Raw genomic sequence first — 22,953 nt, 5'->3', positions numbered from 1 at the left:
CAGGCACACCCTGACTGCAGAGATTTTCAGTCAGGTGGTTTAATCATTAGCAAATTTTTGGTCACATCTGGAAATTGCATATTTACATTTTACAGTTTCAGGTGGTGCAGACAATTAAAGTGCACCATAACACTTAACTGTAAATCTGTTTTCCAGCTGAGTAACTATTATAATTGTTTTTTTTTTTTTTACAATACTTTGGCATCATACCAGCATTCAAACTGGAAGTAAATTTTATTAGGAATGCAGATAAAGTTGTGTATTAAAAAAAGGATCTGACCAAGAAACCCCTGAAACCAAATTAAAGAAAGCAGATAGTGCATTTGTTTTCTTACAGAATTCAAGTGATGTGCCTGAGAAAAGCAATATCAGTACCTGAAAACTGTCCATACTCCCAGAAGAACTGTCTGATTTCCCAAGATCATCCTCTGGAGACAAAACCAAAATAAGAAATCAGTGAGAGACTTGTACTTTTTAGAAACAAATTCAGAATGGGACCAAAGAAAGGATAAATATAAATGACAAAAAGGTAAACGTACCATCATGGCTGTCTCCGTTCCTTTTGTCCTGCATGGCAATCTCGAAGCTACTGTGCAAGATCTTGTTGAGCGAGTTGATCCAATCCTCCATTTCTCCTTCACTGTCGGCAGCCAGCAGGTAGGTGCTCTTATCTTGCATTTTCAGCTCGAAAGCAAACCTACGAACCTTATAATTCTGCAGCATGGTGGAAGACAAAAAATCACAAATTAATGTCTGAAGAAAAAAACAATAAGATCTTTGCAGTGCAGAAAATATAAGGGGAGAGATGGAAAAATACTATCATCTTTGGCCCCTTTTCTAAAGAACGCACTGAGCTAAATTGTATAATTCAATATTAGACATCCATATGTGACTTTTGTCTTTCGACTCCACAATTTGTTATTGCCAAATCACTTGAAACATATTATTTTAATAGACCATGACTTTATCAAACAGCATCTTGCTTCACTTTAATGCTGACGTCATCATTACTGCCGAGCAACAAAAATCAATAGAAACACCAATGTATTCTGGATTAAACTAGTCGGCCCGGGTTGCGCGTATAGTATGAGTCACTTTTTGGAAAGAGTGGCCACACAGATGTAAGCTGTCTCTGAAATTAGACGGGCTGGGCCATTTAAGAATAGAAGAGTTTTTCCATCCACCATGCATTGCAATGAAAAACTGGAGTAGTGATGTAACTGGGTATTCAGAATCAATTAAAACAGTTGAGCCGGCTGCAATTTGTCAACCACAAAAAGTAAAATAGTTATCAAGCTTTAGTGAATTGCCATGATTTGAACTGTAATGCAGTGTTATGATAATATTTGGGCAGTGACAGCAGAGGGAAAGGTGATTGGATATTATTGGGCTAGCTGAATAAACACAGGGAGGAGTGTTTAGTGGAAAAGTAAAAGTAGCCATATATCAATATCTATATGTGGCATGTTATTTCAATGGTCGAGATATGTTTTATAAAATTAAGATTCAAGAAGAAGTGAAGGGCCCAATGCACATGATTAAGTATGGGAAATGATTAAAGCCTCTCCCACTTGTTCCCAGGGCCAACACCTGACCTTCCACCATCTTGTATTCCCCAGTAGACATCCAATTACAAGAAAACTGGGTCAGAGTGGGCCCCGTCTATCCACTGAGATGACAAACCATAATACACGCAGTGCTTCTCGGCCTTCATTCAAATGGGAGCATGTGGCACTGATTGTTGCCTTTCGTATTCACTTGTTTCAACAGCTGAAAGTCAGCACTAAAAAGGAGTAAACAGTTGTCTTGATTCTACTCAGGTTTCCGCATACAAATTAACAGCAAAGTGACTTGGAATGAGACCCCATTAACATTTGTGAAATTAGGTTTAAACTTTGGTCTACATATTGAGGAGGATAGACCCATAGTGACAATCATTTACTTTTGGAAAAACTATGGTTGAATATTTACATCATTGCCCAAGTAGTATGTAGGTACTGCATACCTGAACAACACCCATACAGGAATCCAAGAATATAGTTCCTTTAGGCTCTTTGGAGATCTTCTCATCCTTGTAGAAGTTTAAATTGTAAGAACCATCTCCCAACTGCGTCAGATGGAAGTATCTCCTCTTGAATGACTGATGTTGTAAAACAAAACAAACAAAAAATCTCATGTTTAGGTTGGAGACGGCAACTGTGTTCACTGTTAATAAAACAGTCTGCATTTAAGCTATAATATAACGATTACAGTCATAAAAAGATGCATTTGGTCAGTCAGCATGTGACTATATTGTGTTACTTTCTAGAATCACTTTTCACACTCCTTTTATTGGCTCATTGCATTTTATGTCCTTCTTACCCTCATCGTAACACTGATGGCGCTGTTCATGTTGCCTTTATAGAGCCAACCATGTTTGGTGATGCCATCTTTTTGAGATCCAAGCGATGCCGTATCCTGTAGAGTACAAACATTTATACTATGACTTTTCAACCCTTATTTGTAAGATAAAGTTAATGAAACGTGGAGATGGGATTCACCGGTAAGAATTTCAGGCAAAAAAAAGCCAAATAAGGAAACCTAAACAACAGTATAATTCGAGACCATTATATACTATATCACGGATGCTTAGAAGCCAGCATGCCAAGGAACAACCTCACTGTACAAAAACCCCATGATCTCTTGGCTTTGAGACGGCACAGAGTGCAATGTGGTGTAGGTCTGACTCAGTCTAAATAAGCAGGCAGGAGAACATTAAACAAACGCTGTGTGTTAGCCCAAATAAATAGGAAGATCTTGCCTGTGGCCTAGCACATCTCAGGTTATTTGCACATTGAGAGGTGGGGCATTAAGAAACAATGACCTTTGCCAGAAGGCATTCCAAACATTACATCAGATTTGAAGAGCTTTAAGAATACAGTTAACCAATAGAGGAAGGAATGGTGCAAAGGAAAGGAGGAAAATCTCAAAAGCTTGTCCTGGTTTAGATCAGCAACTTTGCATGCATTTTATACTTCAGGATAAAAAGTGAAAACTTTTTTTCCCTGATATTAGCTGGTACTGTTAAAAGGTCAAATGGCATTTCAAGATGTTGCTGTAGTGATCCAACACTACACACTCCTCCCTTTTTTTCCTTTAGATTATACTCAGAACAAATTTTCTAATGGTTTGAATGGAGAAATCACCAAACCATCTGGAAGACTTCACGGCCTGATTGTCCTCGTCAGTGTCTCAACAAACACTCCAGAGGGAAACAAATCAGTACTTTTGAATTTTTGTGAAACGATCTTGTTTGGTGGAAAATTACAGATTTTTTCATGCCAAAAATTACCTAATATACATGCATACAATTTAGAATTTGTTTTGCAGTACGTTACTTGGACTGTTATTTACTTTAATTCAGGTACTGTTTGAATGTTATGACCAAAATGGTGTCATATTAAACGACCCCTATTGTCATTAATATTGTATTTAAAACACAAAATGTCAAGGCTAGTGTCATAGTATTAAATTAAAAAATAAAATCCTGGCAGCATTTGTTTATAAGGCATATGGACACATAATTCTGAGGCTCAAGGTCAGCTGTTATTTGGTCTATTTTTCCACTCGCAGCAAAGCTCAGTCTACAAAAGAGTCTTGATCACCAGCCAGCATCAGTATGACCAATTCATTAAACATTGCACGTTAAGGATCAACCACAATGTTGAGGAAAAAAATGGTGGAGTATTCTTCAACTGTATGCGGTCATGTTAATAACCCTATGCAACAATGCATTACAAAGTCTACAGTCATGCTGCAACACTCCACCACAAACATACCAGACTATATTTTGCAACAAAACACTATGTTTTGCTATAATTACAATGCTGTTAATGACGGGGAGATGGCACATATAATCATCACAAAATGCCTTCATGGAAAAAAACAGGAATACATTATGTCCATTTTCATTAATTATTATGGAAAAAATAGCATTGAATTGTCAACATCCCAGACAAACGTTGGGATGGATTTCAAACAAACTTCAAAAGGTTCCACAGAGTTGAAAATAAAAAATGACCAGACATCAACTCACCTCATCTTTGTCAACGTCCTCGTCCACTTCAAAGACGTGGACTGCAAGTTTTTCCGGCCTTGAAACTTTGCTGTAAATTGTGATAATAAATGTTATAAGAAAAACACTCACTAATGTCTAGGTGAAATGCTGACCAATGGAACTAAAATAAAATTTAAATTGATTTTAAATATGTAGTAGTGGCCATTTGTTGTTTTACGGGGTGAGCTAATAACTCCATAAAGAATTTGGATACTCTGCAGCTGCCTAAAAGCAGTCATGAGTAAGCAGGCCACTCTGGAAAATGTATTTTCCAGCTAAGACTATTCATGGAAACATGCCCACTAGAGTGAAAAAAAAGGGAAAGGTACCACAAGAATCACTTCATGAGGATTTAATATGAAGTTTTTAACAGGCGACCCACGTCACAGTGCATTGTTTTAACTTCCCGACTGTCTGTGCAGCGTCAAAGTGTCTGACAACAGCGGACGCGAGAATGTCGTCAACATTGCATCCAAACAAAATGAATGTAAAAGTGGTATTCTTAAGGGAAGAGGAAAAGGCAGGGCAAGGCGATGTAGTGACACACTATCCCGAAAATGAGGGTGGTTTCCAATGATCTTGAGGACCATAAAAAAAAGAATTGCATTTTTGCCTGAGGGAAATGGGAACGTGTGTTGCCATGTCACTATGATTATGTAACTACAATGCTGTAAAAAAGCAGTTAAACAATCGAACGCTTGAAAATGCTCAGTTTTTACACTAAATGAAGCATCTCATCTGTTCTTAGATATTCATTTTATGAATGCAATTCCTTCTACTTTGCTGCCATCAATAAAAGATGCTGAGGTTTGTAAAAGGGCTTACTTCGGAAGCTGGCGGAAGTCTCCAGAATAAGCTTCATACTTGTAGTTGACAACATGCCAGTCGGTCTTGTAGGTCTTAATACACTGAGGGGACATAGCAAAAGCTGATTACAAACCACTAATTAGACGTGTAACGTGTTTAAACCACACTGCGTACATATTGCAATTATAGGTTTGAATTAGACATGTGGCCAGCTGCAAGCTAAAGTTGAACTTACCGCAATCTATAAGTTGCTAATATCGTATTCAAATATTACATGTCTTCATAATTACCGACACATACGTAGGAATCTGACATTTTTATATCCAACCACCCAAAAAAAAAAGAAATTTTAACATCCTAAGTAACATTCTTTTATGTATATTAAATATATTACCGTCAAGGAAAAAAGAAAACTATTTCAAATAATTATTGTACATGCAAATCTTTCCACTGGAATCTATTCTTGGTAACGAATAGGGCTTAATGATAGAGGCAAAACCATATAATGGAGTATTTGACATTGGCGGTAATTGAAACTATATAACGGCTAAAAATATGACTACTAAACAAAAGACTTGGGAAGCTAAAAGGAAACAATGCATCAATATCAATCAGGAAAAAAAAGGAACAACAATGAGCATTCTTTGTTCTCTCCACCTTTGTTTGACATCTCCGAGCACAAGCCAAGTGGGAGTGCTTTCGTTTCACTTTCTTGGAAAAAGGCATCCGTTCACGGACAAAAGTCAAAGATAGGAGTGGCTCAGTGATGTTTGTTTAACAGATATTTTACAATATCAGATGAAGTGCAATCTAATCCAGGGAGCAGTTGAAAAACCAAATGGGGTTTGTGCTGATCTGATCTTTTTAAGTGTCTTGACTGTGTCAAGCAACACCTGAGTGGAAGAATTTGTGTCATTGAGGCATTACACAGGGCTTTTCCAAAAGTGACCATTGACCTAAAATGGCCAATTTTCCCAATTATTTCTTATTTCCGATGTCGCCTTTGAACGATTTCATGCTATTTTAAAATTTATCTTTAGATAAGTGACGAACACTGTCCAACCTCTATTGCAAAAGTCTACCATTTAATGAAACTAACCCATTAAACTGACACATTCAAGACTAGCTGGCGAAACTATAAACAGCAACAACAAGAGATGTACCAGACATTGGATAAACATCCGAGTATTAATTTTCATTCCTAGGCCTGCACACGGAATAACTACAAAGAGCCAACACAAATAGTTTGATTAACAGTGTAATGATCAGTAATGAGCGCAGTTCTTTATGCAACAGGCGACAGTCAGACACAGGCTATATTTCATGTGAAATAAACAGTCTGCCTGATATCCTGCATGCATTACTGCAAATTCAAGCAACAAATTCTATAATGACTCACATTACTGTCACTCTTTGACAAGTGATTACATTCCAGCTTTGGGGAACAGCTTTTCCATGTATCTATCAATTCTGTTTCATTGCCTAATACAACACTTGGTTAGGCTTTGTTATTTTTTACTAGCCATAGAGTACTGTAGTGTGATATTTTACTGTACTGTACACACCTTGGTGGGTTCAAAGTGGGGAGGTATTGTATTTTAAACAGGACGAGGCTAACAGTGATTCATGAATGAGGTAAAAGGGTGAATAGAAACACATGTGTACCTCTTGGACAAACAGGCTCTGAGCTTCCCGTTCGGCATTGTCAGGCAGCGTTTGGTAGGGACTTCTGCCTTGCCGTCGCAGAGTCGAAATCTGCAACGTAGAGGTCAAGAATGAATGAATGTGATAGATACACAAAGATAAAACATAACGATTATAGATAGACAAGGGCAAGTTAAACTGAATCTAAAATCCCTTAATGTGCTATTGCAAGGCAATGCTGTGATAACATATGACGTTCTTTGGGAAATTCCACAGACTTGCAATGATTATTTTGCTTGGGTCTTTGCAGGAGAATTAATTCCGTACACAATCTTTACATCACTGTCAAACTAAGTGATTCAATCCTGCTAAATCCCTGCGATGGTCGGCGCAAATATACTAAATACAAGATTTAAGTGAGAAACATTAATCTGGGAGCGAGCAAATGTTCTGCTTTATCCAAGTGGACTGAAGAGTGTTGTGCTTTCTGTGTCGTAGGGGATTCAGACGTACTAGTGCTCTGATCTTTTCCTCTCAGAAAGTAATACCCCACGTGACTATCTAGTTTACAGTCCATGTATGAGTACAACAGTAAAATCTGATTAACTTTTTTTCCATAACAAATGAACACATTACGTAAAATGACTATTAAGTCATACATATGCAAGTTCCAATGCTGAGTTTTCAACTTAAAACCGATTGAACTCAAGACATGTTTTGCCAAAACCGACCCGATACTTATATTTTTAGAACAGTGGCTCAAAGTAAGGTAACCAGCAAATTAAAAATCATATTTCACAACTATTACACAATAACATGTTAATATCATTAGAATTTAAAGAGAACTAGTCTATTGGTTTGATTTTACACTTTGCACAAGCTGTTTTTAAGGGGTCCAGCCTCAAAAGCCTTTGGATTAGAAGAAAACATTGTGAAAATCTCTTGAGTTCAGTACAAAAAGGTAGTAACGCCCAAATGACGCTTTGTTTTGGAAAGCATAAAACCCAATACTGCTGGATTCTGACGGCTTGACTTGGAACACACTTCAAACTGTAAAAGGCAAAAAGGTGGATAATCTTGGACAAACACTTTCGGATTCATCGAGAGAGAGTGTGGAGAAACCAGCACAAAAGAGCACTATGCCAACATCTTCAAAATACAAACCAGATGGAGCGAGTATAAACATTGTCTCAAAGAAGGCCAGCGCCAACATTTGACTTTTGATGCGCCAGCGGGGATGATATAAAAGAGATATCTGATAGAAATTTTGTTAAGAAAGAATAGACAAATACTGGAATTTTGACAATAACAACTCACTGACACAGGAGCTCTTTCTGCTTCTTTTGGCTTTCACTTTACCCCCAACCATAACTTTTTCCTTCCAACCAACCCCTGTTGAGATATGAATACAAAAAAGGCTTTTTAAACCTGACTTTCGCAGCATCTGAAGAGACAGGAGCAGATGCCATTTTCTATCATTGGGCTGTCAGGCAGACAATCTAACAGCAAAACTATGATCTTTTTGCAGCAAGGGAGAACACCGTGCAGAATACTGTGTTGATTTCTAAAGCTTCCCAAAAGAACTATTTATGATTAAACTGAAAAAAATGGGTTTGCACACACATTAAGTCCAAATGTCAAGGTCAATGGTTAAATATGTCCTATTCGGCTGTGAAAACAAAATTCAAACTCTAACATTTGTCCTTTTGATAACATAGTAAGGTCCAATTTCCAAAAGTAAAAGCACTGAACTAGGTTTCCATTAAATATTCCTGCCTTGATGTGGAACCCGGGAGGAAACGAATGTCCTGCACAATGTGGCTGCAGATAACGCTCGCTCTGTCACAACATTAACGACGGAATGAGCCAATTAAACTGATGACCCATGACCTTCCTTTTTTCTACAGCGTGGAAGGATGTAAACAAAGGAAAAGCCGGTCCGGGTGACCCCACCCAGTGCTTACAACTTTGGCCCAAAGGAAAGGCCTTGCAAAAGCCAAACAAACACAAAGAAAACATGCTAGTAGTATTATGGAAATAACAGTGATAACTTGGGCACATTTTAAATCATATAAATTAAATTTGGCCCTTGCGTGATGACAGCACCATAAAAATTAAGCATTGGAGTTATTCCTCTAAAGCCTGAATAAGATGATTATTTAGTAACATGTGGAAATAGTAAATCAAAGCACAAGTAAGACTCCCATAGTCATAACTTCAAATGAACTCTACTAAAGCCAATCCGTCTGCTTTGGCTGGAACTTTTTATTTTTGTTTTTGTTGCAAATTTGAGTAAATGCATAATGTCTGCCATTTAGGAACTCACCTCAAAGTCCTCCAAGGGGAATTGCAGCATATCCCTGAGGACATCGCTAAGGATCTGTGTCTTCCTCTGCACCAGAACATTTTCATAGTCCAGCGGTTCGATCACCTTAGGTTTTACCTGTAAAAACAAAAGGCAAATCACAATTAATTAAACATAAACACAAAAAGGAGGCGCGTAGGAAGAGAAAGGATGATTCATCAATAAAGGAAAGCCATTTTTTATGGATTCTGGTATTTTCTTGGAAAGACACACCCTGTGTGCTAAGAAGGGTCAGAATTTGTTTCAGGAGATGAGAGATGTGAGAACAAGATGTGAATAATAAGCATTATTTGCCTTTGTGGTCACCACATCTCAAGTCTCCTGAAATGAAACCCTGATGTTTCCTCACCCTCATGACAAAACAATGAATAAAAAAAGGGATTTTGCAAAATCTACATCACTTTGCAACATCTCACTTGACAATTACAACAAAGAATAAAACCGCACACTTTTTAGGTAGAATAAACAAAGCGACGAGCATTGAAATGTTCCACTAGCAAATACAAAGCTTAACAGATATATCTATGACCAAAAGACATGGTGTTACAATGAGCAATTTAATAGAGTTGAATAAATACAGTACAAAGGAATATGCAGTATAAAAATGTTTTCCATAAATTTTATTGAAGTAGAATCACATTCAAAACAATACGTTATTGTCAGAACTAGTGCTCCTTTCAATTAAAGGACAATAAAGTTTGAACTGTAGCCTCCGGATAGATTCAGAAAGGTTTCTTTATATCAACTCCCTTCATGGATTTAACTGTGATGAGGTCCTACCCTAAACTGTGTTGACATTGGCTATTGTCTCTATTAATTCCCCTCTGGGCTTTTCCACATGCTTCATCAATAGCCCAAAGAGGTCAGTCACACAGAACTGTTATTAAAAAAAAATGCTAGCCACCAAGTATGATCTCACTTCCTCAGCTCACTTGAAATGCATCCAGTAGAGCTTTAAAAACCATGATGCTTTTAGCTTTAAAATAATACACAAATGTCTATCATGCGCAATGAAGTAAAGAAATACCCCATACTGTATACAAAACAGCAATGACATCACAAGACCTTTAAATCTTTGTAGGCCAGCTGTGTTACGCTGGAGTGACCAATGAAGTCTGACTTTTGAGCCAAATAAAAAAGGTTTTATGAGCCACAGTAATAAAATGAACTGGAATCCAGCATCCCTTTTCTCATGCTTCTAAAGCAGCATAGTAAGCATGTAGATGTCATGCATATAATGACTATGATGACTAGTAAGTCCACCCACATGGCACCTGCTTTTCGACTTACATCCCCGTGTTTACCCTCTGTAAGACATCATGGTGCAGATAATTTTAAAGATTTTCATTTGAAATGCCTTACCACCACCTGTGGTACCGAGTCCACCTCAGCCTCCGCTACAGTCGAGCTCTTATACTGTTGTGGACTTTCAATCACCAGCTCCTTCTTTGGAGCTTTACTTGCCCTTCCTTGCATTGTCAACAGCTGTGCTAAGAAAATTCCAAAAGAGATCTCCAAAAGAAGTAGTTAGCCAGCATATCCAACAGAGGAGAATCCTAACTTTGGAATAAACTCCTGGAGACTTCACTCCCTCTCACAGTCTTGAGCTCACACCCTCCTTTTTAACTGACTGATCTGTCTGAGCGTGCTGGGCTCACGCCCAACTTGAGGAGATGGCCCCTCCTACACTAGGCTGTGCTGCCTATGGGAGTTAAACACCCCCAACACATGGACATACTCATACACAGTTGCTATCCGACCCTGTACGATCCACCTGCAGAGCAAGACGGGGGCTGACGAAGACAAAGCAAAAGAAATGTGTTCATAATTCAAAACATGGTCGTGGGGCTTGACTAAAGGCATCTGAAGGAACAGCTGAAGTAAGAGCAGCGAGAGACCGAGATGATGTCACATAATGTTTGTCTAGCATGACTCTACCCCGTGACAGCACCTATAAGTGAGTCAGAATCCATAACTTAGCAATGATGTTGCACAAGCACCAAAAGATAAAATGCCAGACTCCTGGTCGTCAGATTTCAGTGGCCCAAGCAAAATGTGGTTTCCTGAAGGGCAGAAGGAAGTCAAGTGGACCAATGCCAAGTCAAACAATGCGACCCAATATATATTTTTTGTTGCATACTAGATACAATACTGTCACATTTTAAATTGAATCGCAAAAAACATGGCACAATTGTTTCTCTTACTGTTGCATTGACATTTTAAAATTTCAAATTAGTATTCTTTACACTTGTAAGACTATTAAAAAAAAAACTAAACATAAACTGTTATAAAGAGTTTTCCCACATGAATTAAATACGTGCCAGAATCCATAGCGTGACTGTGGATTGGATGGTGATGGGACACAAGTCCAGAGGTGAGATTAGACCCAGCTTCTGTCTCGCTACTTGTTGATACAACTGCTCCAGGGGCATTCCACTATGATGCAATCCTAGTCAACCCACCTTGGAATGGGACTGGCCATTACAGAGGATGTTATCTTTTCAAGATGGTGTCAGTTTAAGATGAGGCGTGAGACCAGGTCAGATCTCAAACAGCTGCTCCCTTTCCACTGTCACATATGCTCTGCAGCCCACCCCCAAAGAGGGAATAAGGTCTGCAGGAACAATGATTTTAAATCCAAATATATAGCAATGATGGCTACTGAAAATGTAGTTGATGATGTCAACTGTAAAGGCAATTTCTATCGAGAATTTGAAGAAAAAGGTTTTTATAGCTCTGAAAAACTAGAGTGACCCAAGCATGTCAGGGTAAACTTGAAAAAAACAAACACCTTTATGTTTAGCAGACCAGAAACTATGTTTGGAATGGCCAATGGTCCTGATTGGGATCAGCATTTTTTTTACTTTATGCAGGAAATAGCAGTGATGAATGACAAGTACATAGTTAATGATCTACAGCATATTGTCTGGAGGAGCCGGAAACAGATTTGTGACCTAAATTAAACAATATCTACATGTCTGGAAAATGAAAGAGGCTATTTTATTTTATGCTTATTTTTCAGATTACAAATTGGGACTCAATTATCTTTGTTCCAGTGGTTGTTAGCTGTTGAAATCCACCCCGCCCACATCTTTTTAAGATGACACAATCTAATGAGTTTGATTAAAATCTTCTAAAGATAAAATTACACTTAGTAAATAATGCCAAGAAATGACAACTTGCGTAAGAGTTGTAAGCAGTTGAGGACTCAAACTCTCACTAAATTTAAAGGTTTACAAGAACACTCACTTGAAAGCAGCAGCAACGTGGTTAAACAGTGCATGCTGTTTTATGTCCACTTCTGGCGGCACTTCACAAATGTACCACATACTGTTTTTTTTTTTGTATCTGGGCTGCAACAGATGTTTATATTATGTGATACAAAACATCATCTCGGGCTCTCCCCACACGCGTGGAAGCAAAACAAAATTGAATCAGCTGCCTAGAAACACAAGTTTAAGAGGCTAATTTTAGCCTCAACAAGATAATGCATCCATGTGTCATATACTGTAGTCGGTTCATGGAGCATCCTCGGGCCATGAGGGAGTCACGGATGAACCAGAAGGCAGTGTCTGCCCTCATTTTTACTTTCTGTCTAGTGAACACCTCAACAGATAGCAGTTATGAAAATAGGATGGTGCACAGGGTTGGTTAAAATCTTTAGATGCAGCTTTCTGATTCCCAAAAACCTAATATTTTGAGACACTTCTCCTTTACTAGATGAGAAAGTGTCTCAAAACTTTTGGCCATCTGTGTCAATGATAAAATGAGGTTGTTTTTCAACTTCTTCTATTTTGATTCACTTTCTGATATGATAATCTCAGAAAATAAGTCAAGACAATAGATACAGTCCAAAGTCAGCCGTGACAGGACCATATTTGCATTTCTTACTTGCGTAACAAATGCGTGATAGGATCTCAGTGTGAGCCAAAGTAAAACAGGGTGTAACCTGGAACAATACAAAAAAAAAAACACACAACCCACCTCTTCCAGCCGCTTTGCAACTGGAGACCACCAGCTGTGAGCCCCTGGCTAGATCTGACACCAAAGTTAATCAAAACAGCTCTTAAGTGGCCGGATGTAAAAGATACAACTTTGATTAGCACAAGGTACTGGCTTGATTTACAAATACATGTGTGGTCTTAGGTCTTGAGACACTTTCACATCCTACTGAAAGGTGAAATATCTCAAAAGTAAAGACAATGGGTGTGTATGAACTTACTATCAACTTTCTAAGAGTCTGTATAAGAAGCATAAGACAGTGAAATTAATATACAGCAAATCCTCAATAAAAGTTCCTATTGATTATACTGCAAAGACACATTTAAATGATTCTCCAATGCCACCGAGGAGCCAATCAAATCGCTAGGATAGATTTCAAGTGAATGGTGGAGAAAAACACTATAGTTTCAGCAAGTAGGCTTAAATGATTCAAAATATGAAGGCAATCACCAGGAGTAAAAACAGGCCTGCTACTGTTAGTGTGCATCAACAAGCCATATTACAGCATCATAATCACTCATATCAATTACTATAAAAACGGATACAACTTTGTTGATTATAATTTAAAAAGAGCCTCATTTATAGTTGATGGCATGCAGACATGCTTTGGTATTTCTTGAACTCCCCCACAAAAGGGAACATCTCATTAGATGTGGTTCATTGAGAGCAAAAGTTTCATTTGGTATGTGGGAATCACTACTCCCAAGACATGGGATGAAAGACACCTTTATCTTAAAGCAAGCTGGCGTCAACACATCTTTTCTTTTGCAACAACATTCCGCCGACGACAAAAAAAAAATACAAAAAAATATCAGATATGTCAGCACTTCGCTGTTTTGGCCCATTGAAATTCAGGATGGAAGCAATGAATGGAAATATATAAGAGCAGTAAAGGTTAAACTGGAGGAATAATGTATTTTATACTGGGCAATATGTATTCTAGTATGTGTGCATGTCATCTATTTTAATTCAATTATTCAAATAACACAGATTTGCTTCCAAATGCATCTGATTACAGAAAATATATATATTTGATCATTTTTATGCAATACTGACATTTAAAGGTGAATAAAAATGGAATCACAAGTTTACCTTGATGCACTATTGAGTAAGAAGCATGTTCAAAATGTTAATAATTATTAGTTAGAGACCCTCTTTGTAGTATTTCTTTAATCTTTTCCTTTAATTTTTTTATGTTCTGTCACTTCTATTTGGGTATAGTAATTGAAAGGAACATAAACCTCATTTCTCATGTTGGAATACACTCTTTAATTTAGCTTTAAGTTGAGTCACTGTGAGAAAATAGAACTTGCCAACATGTGGAAATAAAAGCAAAATAAATGTTTACAAATCTGGAAAGACAAACTGGCAGCCCTGTTATTATCTATGTAATGGGAAGATGAAGAGAGAAGATCTATAGGTGCAGGTGCTTTTTCACTGTAAGTGTGAATGGCTGCACTGAGCCAAAACATCCTGATTCCCAACCCAAGTGCACTCTAAGTAAAGTGCACGCTACCAAGATTTTTGCTTAAGCCAAGGAAACATCTAGTCTAGTGGAAAAAAAAGTGTTTGTGAGAAAAGAGTTTGTGAAAAAACATTTGAAGTTAAAATTAGAAAATTATGTGTCCCTTCCTTCTCTCCCCTATTATTGTAAAACGACCTTTTCCCAGTAATGACTTCTAGCAATCATAAGGAATTAAAAACGCGACAATTAATATCATCTCATCGTCTGGCTTAATGGATTGCAGCGGTGGGAAAGGTGTTGCGGGTACTGGAGAATGTGATGAGGACTGCACATTAGAGCGTCCCCGCATTAAACTATCGATTCAAAAGAGTGACGCCTGCTGATGGGGCATTATTTGAACTCCATCTACGTGATAAGACCTCCCCGAGCCAAAGGAGAAAACACTGCCCTTGACCTAATTCCCTGCTTCTAGCTAAGGCCACTGTCGCCTGGATTTCTGCTGATGAGCCGTCACGGGAAAGGAGACACACACCGTCGAGCACACCACAACAAGCGGAAGTGCAATACAAGCTGGTACGGAGTAGCGGCAGTCCAGGCAAGCCTGCCGCCTGTCAGATAAAGAATGGTGATTGATTTCCAGCAGACAGAGAGACCTCTGTGCCCCGACGCCTGCCGGCCCCTCCTCATCCTTATGCCAGCCTGCAGAGGCTTTAACCCGTGTAGCGCTTAGCAGAAAGCAAGATCTAGAACTCTGCCTGCCCTACATTTCCTATGCTCTATTAACATGGTCTTGTTGCTGAATCGGCTATATCTTAGCTACAAATTAAATAAATAACTAATGGTCCTTAGCCAGGAATTTCTAGTGCACTGCCCTATTTTTAGGGATGACAGAAAGGAAGTGAAGGGAAAAGACTGCATTCACCTTTGTCTTAATGTCATTGTTGCACTTACGAGATCCGTTTTGGAAGGACTTTGTATACATGGATGGGCTCCAATATCGAGAACTTGCATTGCATATAAAACAATGTATAATCACCATGAAGCAGTCCTAGTTAACACATATATTTGACTTCCCAAGCAACCCAATGGCTGTGAATCAGTCCCTAAACTGTAAAGTTTATATGTATTTTAAGTATGAGACAAAATCGAAAAGAACGTTAACCCTAACCAAATATCTTCACAATGTCTTGGTTGGCTGCAATCTATTACTCCAAGTCAGCGTTGGGCTTTTGCAGGCTGCCAACATCGATTTGTGCTATTTAGATTTCTCTTCATGCACACACTCACGGCTCCTAATGAGGTCCAGGATTTCTTAAGTAGCTGCATCATTCCTGAATCCGTAGCCCATACCTATTTATCAAAATGGACTTAAACCAATGACTATGGCCACTTGAACAAACATCTAACATCTATAGTTGTTTCTTGTTTTTTTTTTAAATAAATTTGCAATTGTTGTGCTTGTAGTTGGAAGTGTGGCATAATTGCTTAACTAATTTAGCTAAGAAAGTGATAATATTACATAGGCCGATGCAATGCAACTCTACACTGTGCACTGCAAACTACTATGAATAAAATAAGACATTAAAAATGCATTAATAGCCCTTTTCACTGTGTCAATGACACATTCTCTACAATGATGCTATCATTTTAAAAACACCAACAAATAAGCCTAAATTCAGTAATAAAATATTCCAAAAAATGGATATAGCCTGAAATAATCTTTTTAAGTACAGTTATAAACAACCAAAACGGCCAAAACGGCCAAACATTTCAACTCAACCTGTGCCTTGGGTTCTCCAAACAAATAACACATTGAAAATTACTCAACCAACCAGTTTCCAATTAGAATCCCTCTCACAGAGACGCACACACACTCACCTTAACCACTCTTGGCGTCGGAAAGATCCGAGACGCCCTCCTACTCAGCGCTCGCTCAACCTCAGATGGCCCGATGGGCTCAGCGGCTCCTTTACAGATGTATCCGCTACAGTTCCTCTCCAAAACAGTTCTCAGCCCGTCAAAGACGACGGTGCTGGTGGTGCACCCCATCCCTCCGGTTCCAAAGGAGCATCACTTACAAGTGCCCGTGGCTGACCCGCCTTCCTCCCTTCTGTCCCGTCCCTCCCCGATCCATGATGTGACCCTGCGAGCCGACGGTTCTGACCCAGGGAGTCACAAAGAGCCAGAATGGTGACCCCAAAGAGCCAGATGGAAAGGGAAGTAGTAATACATGCGCAAGCAGAGGAGAGAGCCCTGGTGTATTGGTTAGCCACTCCACTCCGTGCAGGCTGGAATAAGCCAGTCGGCAGGAGAGATGCATCGAGCAAGTGAGTGAGGGAGGAAGAGCGCAGGACAAGGGATGGGAGGGATGAAGGATACTTAGTGAGCTCTGCAGCAGCCTCACTGATGACCTTACAGTAAACAGGCATCATTGTTTCATTGCATTACCCATTTTTTGTTCTACTTCCCCGAGCACTTCCCTACTTATTCATATTGACTACTTATTACTTATTCATTTATTTATTTGTTGGTTGTTGTTATTCCTGTACTTCATGGTGAAGCTTTACATTGCATTATTCTTATATAATGACAATAAAAGCATTCAATTCAATTCATTGTATTTAGTAAATAGTGTATGGTATTTGCTCCATAGATTTTTAATATAGTGGTTGAATATTAATTCTTGTAGCAAGGACTCCTTTTCAAAAAACACATGAGCGAGTATGAAATAAATGGGTTACAGTAAATGCGAGCTTATATCCAGAGGGAGTTTACTCTTGCAAACAGGCAAACGCCAATATGGCTGAATGCTTTTCTAGTTCAGATGCGATGCCGAGGCCAAAGGGGTGATTCTCATACAAGTGATACTAAACACATCAGTCAGCTGCTTTAGGAAGAAGAGGCCCATCAAGCAACAAATAGGATTACATACAAATAAAAAATAAAGCTAGCATCAGTCTGTTACCAAACAGTGAAATGAGAGGATTTGACGACATCATGCTGATATTGGCGGCTTTTTTTTTTTATATCTCAAACCGTACAGTCTGCCAAGAGTGCAGATATAACATAAGCAGAATAACCAAAATTTGCTCATTTGGAATGATGGATAAATCATGCAAGTCTTATGAAGAAAAGCAAAGAGATAGAAGATCAGACCACAAGATTTGCTTTTGTATAAACTACATTGCTTATTTATAGTAAAATTAAGAATTATGTCATTTTGTTTGTTTTTTTAATTGACTAACCTCCACTTCACTTTTCACAGGAAAATGCCAGTATTCAACCATATCCCTCCCATTGCTGATATACCAATATGCAGAAGGAAAAAGGGGATTCTCCGTTAATAAAACAAAACACAGAAGTGCGCTGCATACGCACCAATGAACTCCCTAGTCAAGCAGTTTTAACTGCTTTTATTCAAGTCCAAAATTGGGGCACAGCAAACAATTCACCTTTGGAGGAATTGAACACATTCGCAGTACAGAATCCAGACTAATGATGCCGGCATCCTATCAGCGTTGCACTATGAACACTCGCATTCCTTCTTGCCTACCGCTGCTGCTGTTGTTAATATTTCAGCAGCCTGGCACACTGAACTACATTTGACTGTACAATGAAAGAAGCCACAGGGCAGAGGAGGCGAACCACTACGAGTAGATTCAAGAAATAAAAACACAGTGATCATGTTGTATAGTGAGCGCTATGTCATCCTGGAAACATATTCCTAAACTCTCAAGTCAATCACACCTTTCTTCACAACAATAACCGATACAAGAGCAATTATCACAGTTGAGACGGTTGTAATCCCCACAGTAAACAAGGTGCATTCTGTCATTAAAAGCACAATAAAACTGAGGTCATGCAGTCCAGAATTCTGTCAAAATGCAGCGGCAATAAATATGCACGTTGCACATAACAATTGAAACGCATTTGGAGATGACATCAGTCGTGTTGAGCAAGAGTGTTCAAGAGAGTTCGGCAAGCAGTGAAGAATTTATTTTATGTGTGTGTGTCTTCTTGCTTTTTGTTGTTGTTTTGCAACATACTGCAAAAGAGTTACAACAAAAGGCAATGAGACAAACGTGAGAAAAAGATAAAGATGCAAGGAAATGAGTCAAATCAGACAAAGATTGAAGATTTTAGTCATAGCACTGGTGTTGGTTGTCACTATTAAGATAGAGGATGAGTGCATTTTGTGTGTGTGTGTGTGTGTGTGACAATTACGTTACTTTTTAGCAGCTAACTCAACTGAAGAATGACTCATTGCAGTGTGCAAACATAAGTTCAAGTGTACAGGCTGGCACACACACATTTTCCACCTCGAAGACTCAGATTCCACTGGTGCAAGAGTGAGCATGTTTGTATGCAAATCATTATTTCCTGTCAGAATGCGATTTGTCACACATTTGTTTGACCTTGGTGCTCATGATATTGCAAAATTGCCCAGTGGTCTTGATACAACACTAATATGAGTCTCAAAACAATCATAATCACAAAGGTGTCTAGTTTATTTTCCCTTTTACAGCAATTAAAACTCAAACTAGTACATGTGATTCCACCTAAAACAGCCAGGTCACTCATTTTGATTCAATTGTATAATCTATGACAGAAAGAAGAGATGCTATCACAATCGATGGATGAGTACATTTTGCAACATTATCCCCTGCTCGAATTCTCCACGTCCCACAAACGAGTGCTGAATCACTACACAGAGCTTCTTCTGATCATCATCTTTCCCTTCAACAACTGACACTAAAAAAAAAAGCACAACTTTGACCTACACAGCAGGATTGTATCAGGTCCACTAAACCTTGACTTTAAAATCTATAGTAGATAATGACTGGGTCTAGATAAATAAACATACCAGTGCCCTGTCAGCCTGTTTCGATGGAAAGACTGTATCACGGTATCCTCTGTGGGGTGTGGAGGCTGTGACATTCCACGCAGTGCTACTCTGCTTAAATCTGCAGCAGCTGCAGAGGAGATAAGGGCAGTGATGGCATAGATTACTCTTACAATGACAGTATGGTTGTGGACTGTCGGGAGGAAGTAACGCTCTGGTATTATATACCATCTGAGCTCCCTATATAACATGGCTTAACATTCAAAAACACCATTTTCAAGAGTGAACCTTCAAGCTGGCCTGTTAGTAGTAGTTTATGATGCCATTAGAGACGATGACGTACAGGTTATTAAATATTAATTCATTCCTTCATCTTCCATACGGCGCATCCTCGTAAACGAAACAGCTCATTGGATACAAAGGCAACATATTGAAGGTTAGTCGCAACATTTGTCAGACACGATCGCTGTTCAAAGCTGCAAGTAACCTCACTTTCAACTCATTGACAGCAACTGCTGGGCGGAGTCATAGTAAAAGCGTCACAGAATGAATGCACGTGTGGAAATAGTAGGGTCATTTTGAGTTTCTCCTTTACACTTGAAGGCATGGACAATCTAAATAGAAGGACTTGACACACCATGTGTTGTTCAAAGAGGCCAGCTTCAAGAGGAGCTGGCCTTTCTTCTGAGAAAGTCTCTTAGAAAAGAAGGAAAAGAGTGCAGCTGGCTGCGTTTCAGTGTTCAGAAGTCAGCAGGGAATAAGTGTGTCCACAATCTGGTGGACATCTACCATTTATACAGACTCACAATGCAGGTTGGCTGTCAGACAGAACCATAGAAGGACTTACAAAAGGGAAGCGACTGTTTCCTGCTTATGTGCGTGTGAAAACAAGGACGATGTCCCACTTTTTTTTTTTAAAAGAGTTTGGTTTATGCAGAATTTGATGATACACTGCCACCCAAATGTGTAACCATGTTAAAATAAAAAATAGAATTAGGGATGACCATAGCAATATATCATATACGAACAAGTTTTGTGAACATTTATATGATACTGACATAGAAATGAACCATTTCTGACCACCAGTCTCAAAACTAGGAAACAGACGCGACAATCATCGTTGGGAAATTCCACATAATTTCAAAAGGGAATATTAATGAAATAGCTGACTATGACAGTATTCAATCATATACATACTCTTGTTGATGCAGCAATATGACTTGATGATATAACTTCCCTGATTTGTTTCAGACAATCCCAAAAGTTACACACGTGGGTGGACTGCACACATCGTCCAAGAATGTCAAAGAGTCACATACTTCACATTTGAAAACCCCAAAATAGTTGACATGAAACAAGAGAACTACATCAGATGATTGTGAGGAAATAAGAATGTCATCTTATCCTGGCTGTGAAATTAATAAAACAAACACATTAGGCATGCATCCTCTTCCTTTAAACTTGGTATTTTGGGATGGAGCATATATTGCGGACGACCAAACAGAGGAGTACTACTTCCGCTGCTTGAGGGCAGGGCCACCAAGCTAAGAATAAACTTGACACAATAGACGCACACACATTAGTGTCATGTTGAATGAAATGTGAGGTCTCAGGTTCACTTTACAACTTCTTTATGGCTCAAATATGCAGAAAAAATCTGAAGTCAGTCTCTTAGTGTCATTTTGGCATGAACAGACCATTTTGAATGATGTCCCACTAACATACATCCTTACACAAGCTGGCAGGGAAGACTAAATTGCTTCAAAATAGCTGAAATTTGCAACAGCATTCAGAAATGGGAAAATACACCATTTAGTCGTGGTAAAATGGGGAAAATGTAAATAAAACAATGGAGAGCTTAAAAGAAGCAGGGTAAATATGCTACTTCTTTCACCACAGAGGGTGGAATGTTTTTACTGCCACCTACAGGTTTTTTACAATTACAGTTATTTTTATAAAGGATGATTGCTTATGGTTACTATAAAACTGCAATAAGAGTAACTTAAAAAACAGATTATTGGGTTATAGTTTGGTTTTTAATTTTTAAATGTTGGGGGGCATACTTTAACCTTTTTGGGACTACACAGTTAAAGTATAAGTTCTCCAAACACATTCCAACAAAAATATTAGGTTAATTTGGGTTTACAAAATTAAAATGTGTGAAATTGTATCGTTTTTCTATCTACTGACTGAACAAACACTTTTATTAGACTTTGTATAATTATGGGTTGTCTTGCACAATATAAAACAATAAAATCATTAAGCTGCCAAACCAGTCTCATTTAGACTATATAAATACAGTCCTTTAAACTCCACAAAATAGCAACTAAGTGTTACTACATGGTGATTGTTGCAGTTTTTTTTTCAGGCCCTCAAATTAAAACATGCTGACGCAGAATTGTGGCGACTGAACAGCAGTCAAATTTTATGGCGCGCCCGTCATCGAGGTCAAGCTTTGACATGAAGCGCGGAAGTTGAGATTCAAGGCAAGTTCACACTGGTCTGGCATGAGGCCTTAGAAGGGTGAAACCACTGAACTGGTGCTAATAACAACTCTGTCTACTATGTTCTGAAAGCTTGCTTTAAATTTGGATTTCCTCAACTGAGCTCTGATTCCACAGGATTGACAGAATTGTATCAAATCAGAAGATGTTCACCAAAAACGCATTTTTAGCAGCTTTCACAGGTGTGTGTACCTATTGATGCATTCAGGGAGATGCGTTTTTCTAATGTGTTTGAGACTTAAAGCCAGTGTCATTGGAGTGAAGGGGGTTGTTGGTGTTTGGGAAACCTCAGGGATTAGCTAATCTGGGTTTTTTGTAATCAGCGGAAATCCTCTTGAGCCCGCTTCAGCGAGCCCTGGTGACAATCTGGGGAAAAAGGAAATGTGAAAGGCAAAGGACAGGACAGGGTACACCCTAAAGAAACATTGGATCTTTGCTGGGCCCCAAAACTTTCTAGGGACTAACAAACAGATGTGAGGGGGAAAAGGTCAAATAAGATATTTTATTGTTCTTAAAATATGTACTGATACAGTCAATTTTAGACTATAGTGCAAAAAGGAGAACCCCCTATAATCCTTCACAGCTAATTTTCTCTGGAACCCGAATGTAATACTTAATCCCATTTTGCTTAGATGGTTGAAAGATAACACTAATAATCTTACAAAATTAATGGCGAAGGGGAGACTCCCTGATTTGAATCAAACCATAACAATTGGCCACATTCAGACGACATTTTTATTTTAAAATGGCATGACAAGACAGTCATCACGAAACACTTTTGCTGATCCTGTTTGTGTCCAAACAACAGAACACACATTCTTTTGCCAATAACATCTATCCTTGTCAATCACGCAGACAGACGGCATACATCCAGTAACCACAACGTTGCCCACTCAGGACAAAACAATCTCATTATTTGCAGCTGATCCCCGGCTTCAGCTGTTGGCCCGTTATGAGCTGAGCTCACCTCGGGAATCATGCTAATTTCTCAATGAGCAGTATGGTTTCTATGGTAACCAAAATGGATTTGACATTTTTGTAGGTCTAAGTCGACCTTAAGTGGAAACACTAATACTTTTATCAGCAAAGACGATTCTGAATTACATTATAAAAACAGGAATAGTCTTTGTGGACCTTGTTATTACAGGAATTAAAAAAAAAAAGAAATTAAATCATATTTTCACTCCTTTTAAAAAAATACATACAGACAAAGAACATGGCACTTTG

The 22,953-nt window shown here is 38.6% G+C and overlaps 1 protein-coding gene across 6 annotated transcripts in view; it reads right to left on the bottom strand.

Moving 5' to 3' along the window:
- The window catches only part of LOC144204069 (dedicator of cytokinesis protein 9), a 43,670-nt gene that overhangs the window by 15,461 nt on the left and 5,256 nt on the right, over positions 1 to 22,953 (bottom strand). For 3 of the 6 annotated variants that reach the window (XM_077727817.1, XM_077727813.1, XM_077727815.1), the window contains exons 2-9: positions 8,874 to 8,990; positions 6,569 to 6,658; positions 4,922 to 5,004; positions 4,076 to 4,145; positions 2,362 to 2,457; positions 2,006 to 2,140; positions 540 to 714; positions 376 to 428 (exon numbers count right to left, since the gene is read on the bottom strand). In XM_077727817.1, the coding sequence (XP_077583943.1) occupies positions 376 to 428; positions 540 to 714; positions 2,006 to 2,140; positions 2,362 to 2,457; positions 4,076 to 4,145; positions 4,922 to 5,004; positions 6,569 to 6,658; positions 8,874 to 8,990 (819 nt within the window). Of the gene's footprint in view, positions 1 to 375; positions 429 to 539; positions 715 to 2,005; positions 2,141 to 2,361; positions 2,458 to 4,075; positions 4,146 to 4,921; positions 5,005 to 6,568; positions 6,659 to 8,873; positions 8,991 to 10,274; positions 10,515 to 16,251; positions 16,688 to 22,953 lie in introns of those variants that run through there. The other 3 variants (XM_077727814.1, XM_077727818.1, XM_077727819.1) reach the window with 3 other exon arrangements.

The sequence above is a fragment of the Stigmatopora nigra genome, chromosome 11 (genome assembly GCF_051989575.1).
Source record: "Stigmatopora nigra isolate UIUO_SnigA chromosome 11, RoL_Snig_1.1, whole genome shotgun sequence".
Lineage (NCBI taxonomy): Eukaryota > Metazoa > Chordata > Actinopteri > Syngnathiformes > Syngnathidae > Stigmatopora > Stigmatopora nigra.
This window is presented reverse-complemented; position numbering and strand designations above follow the sequence as displayed.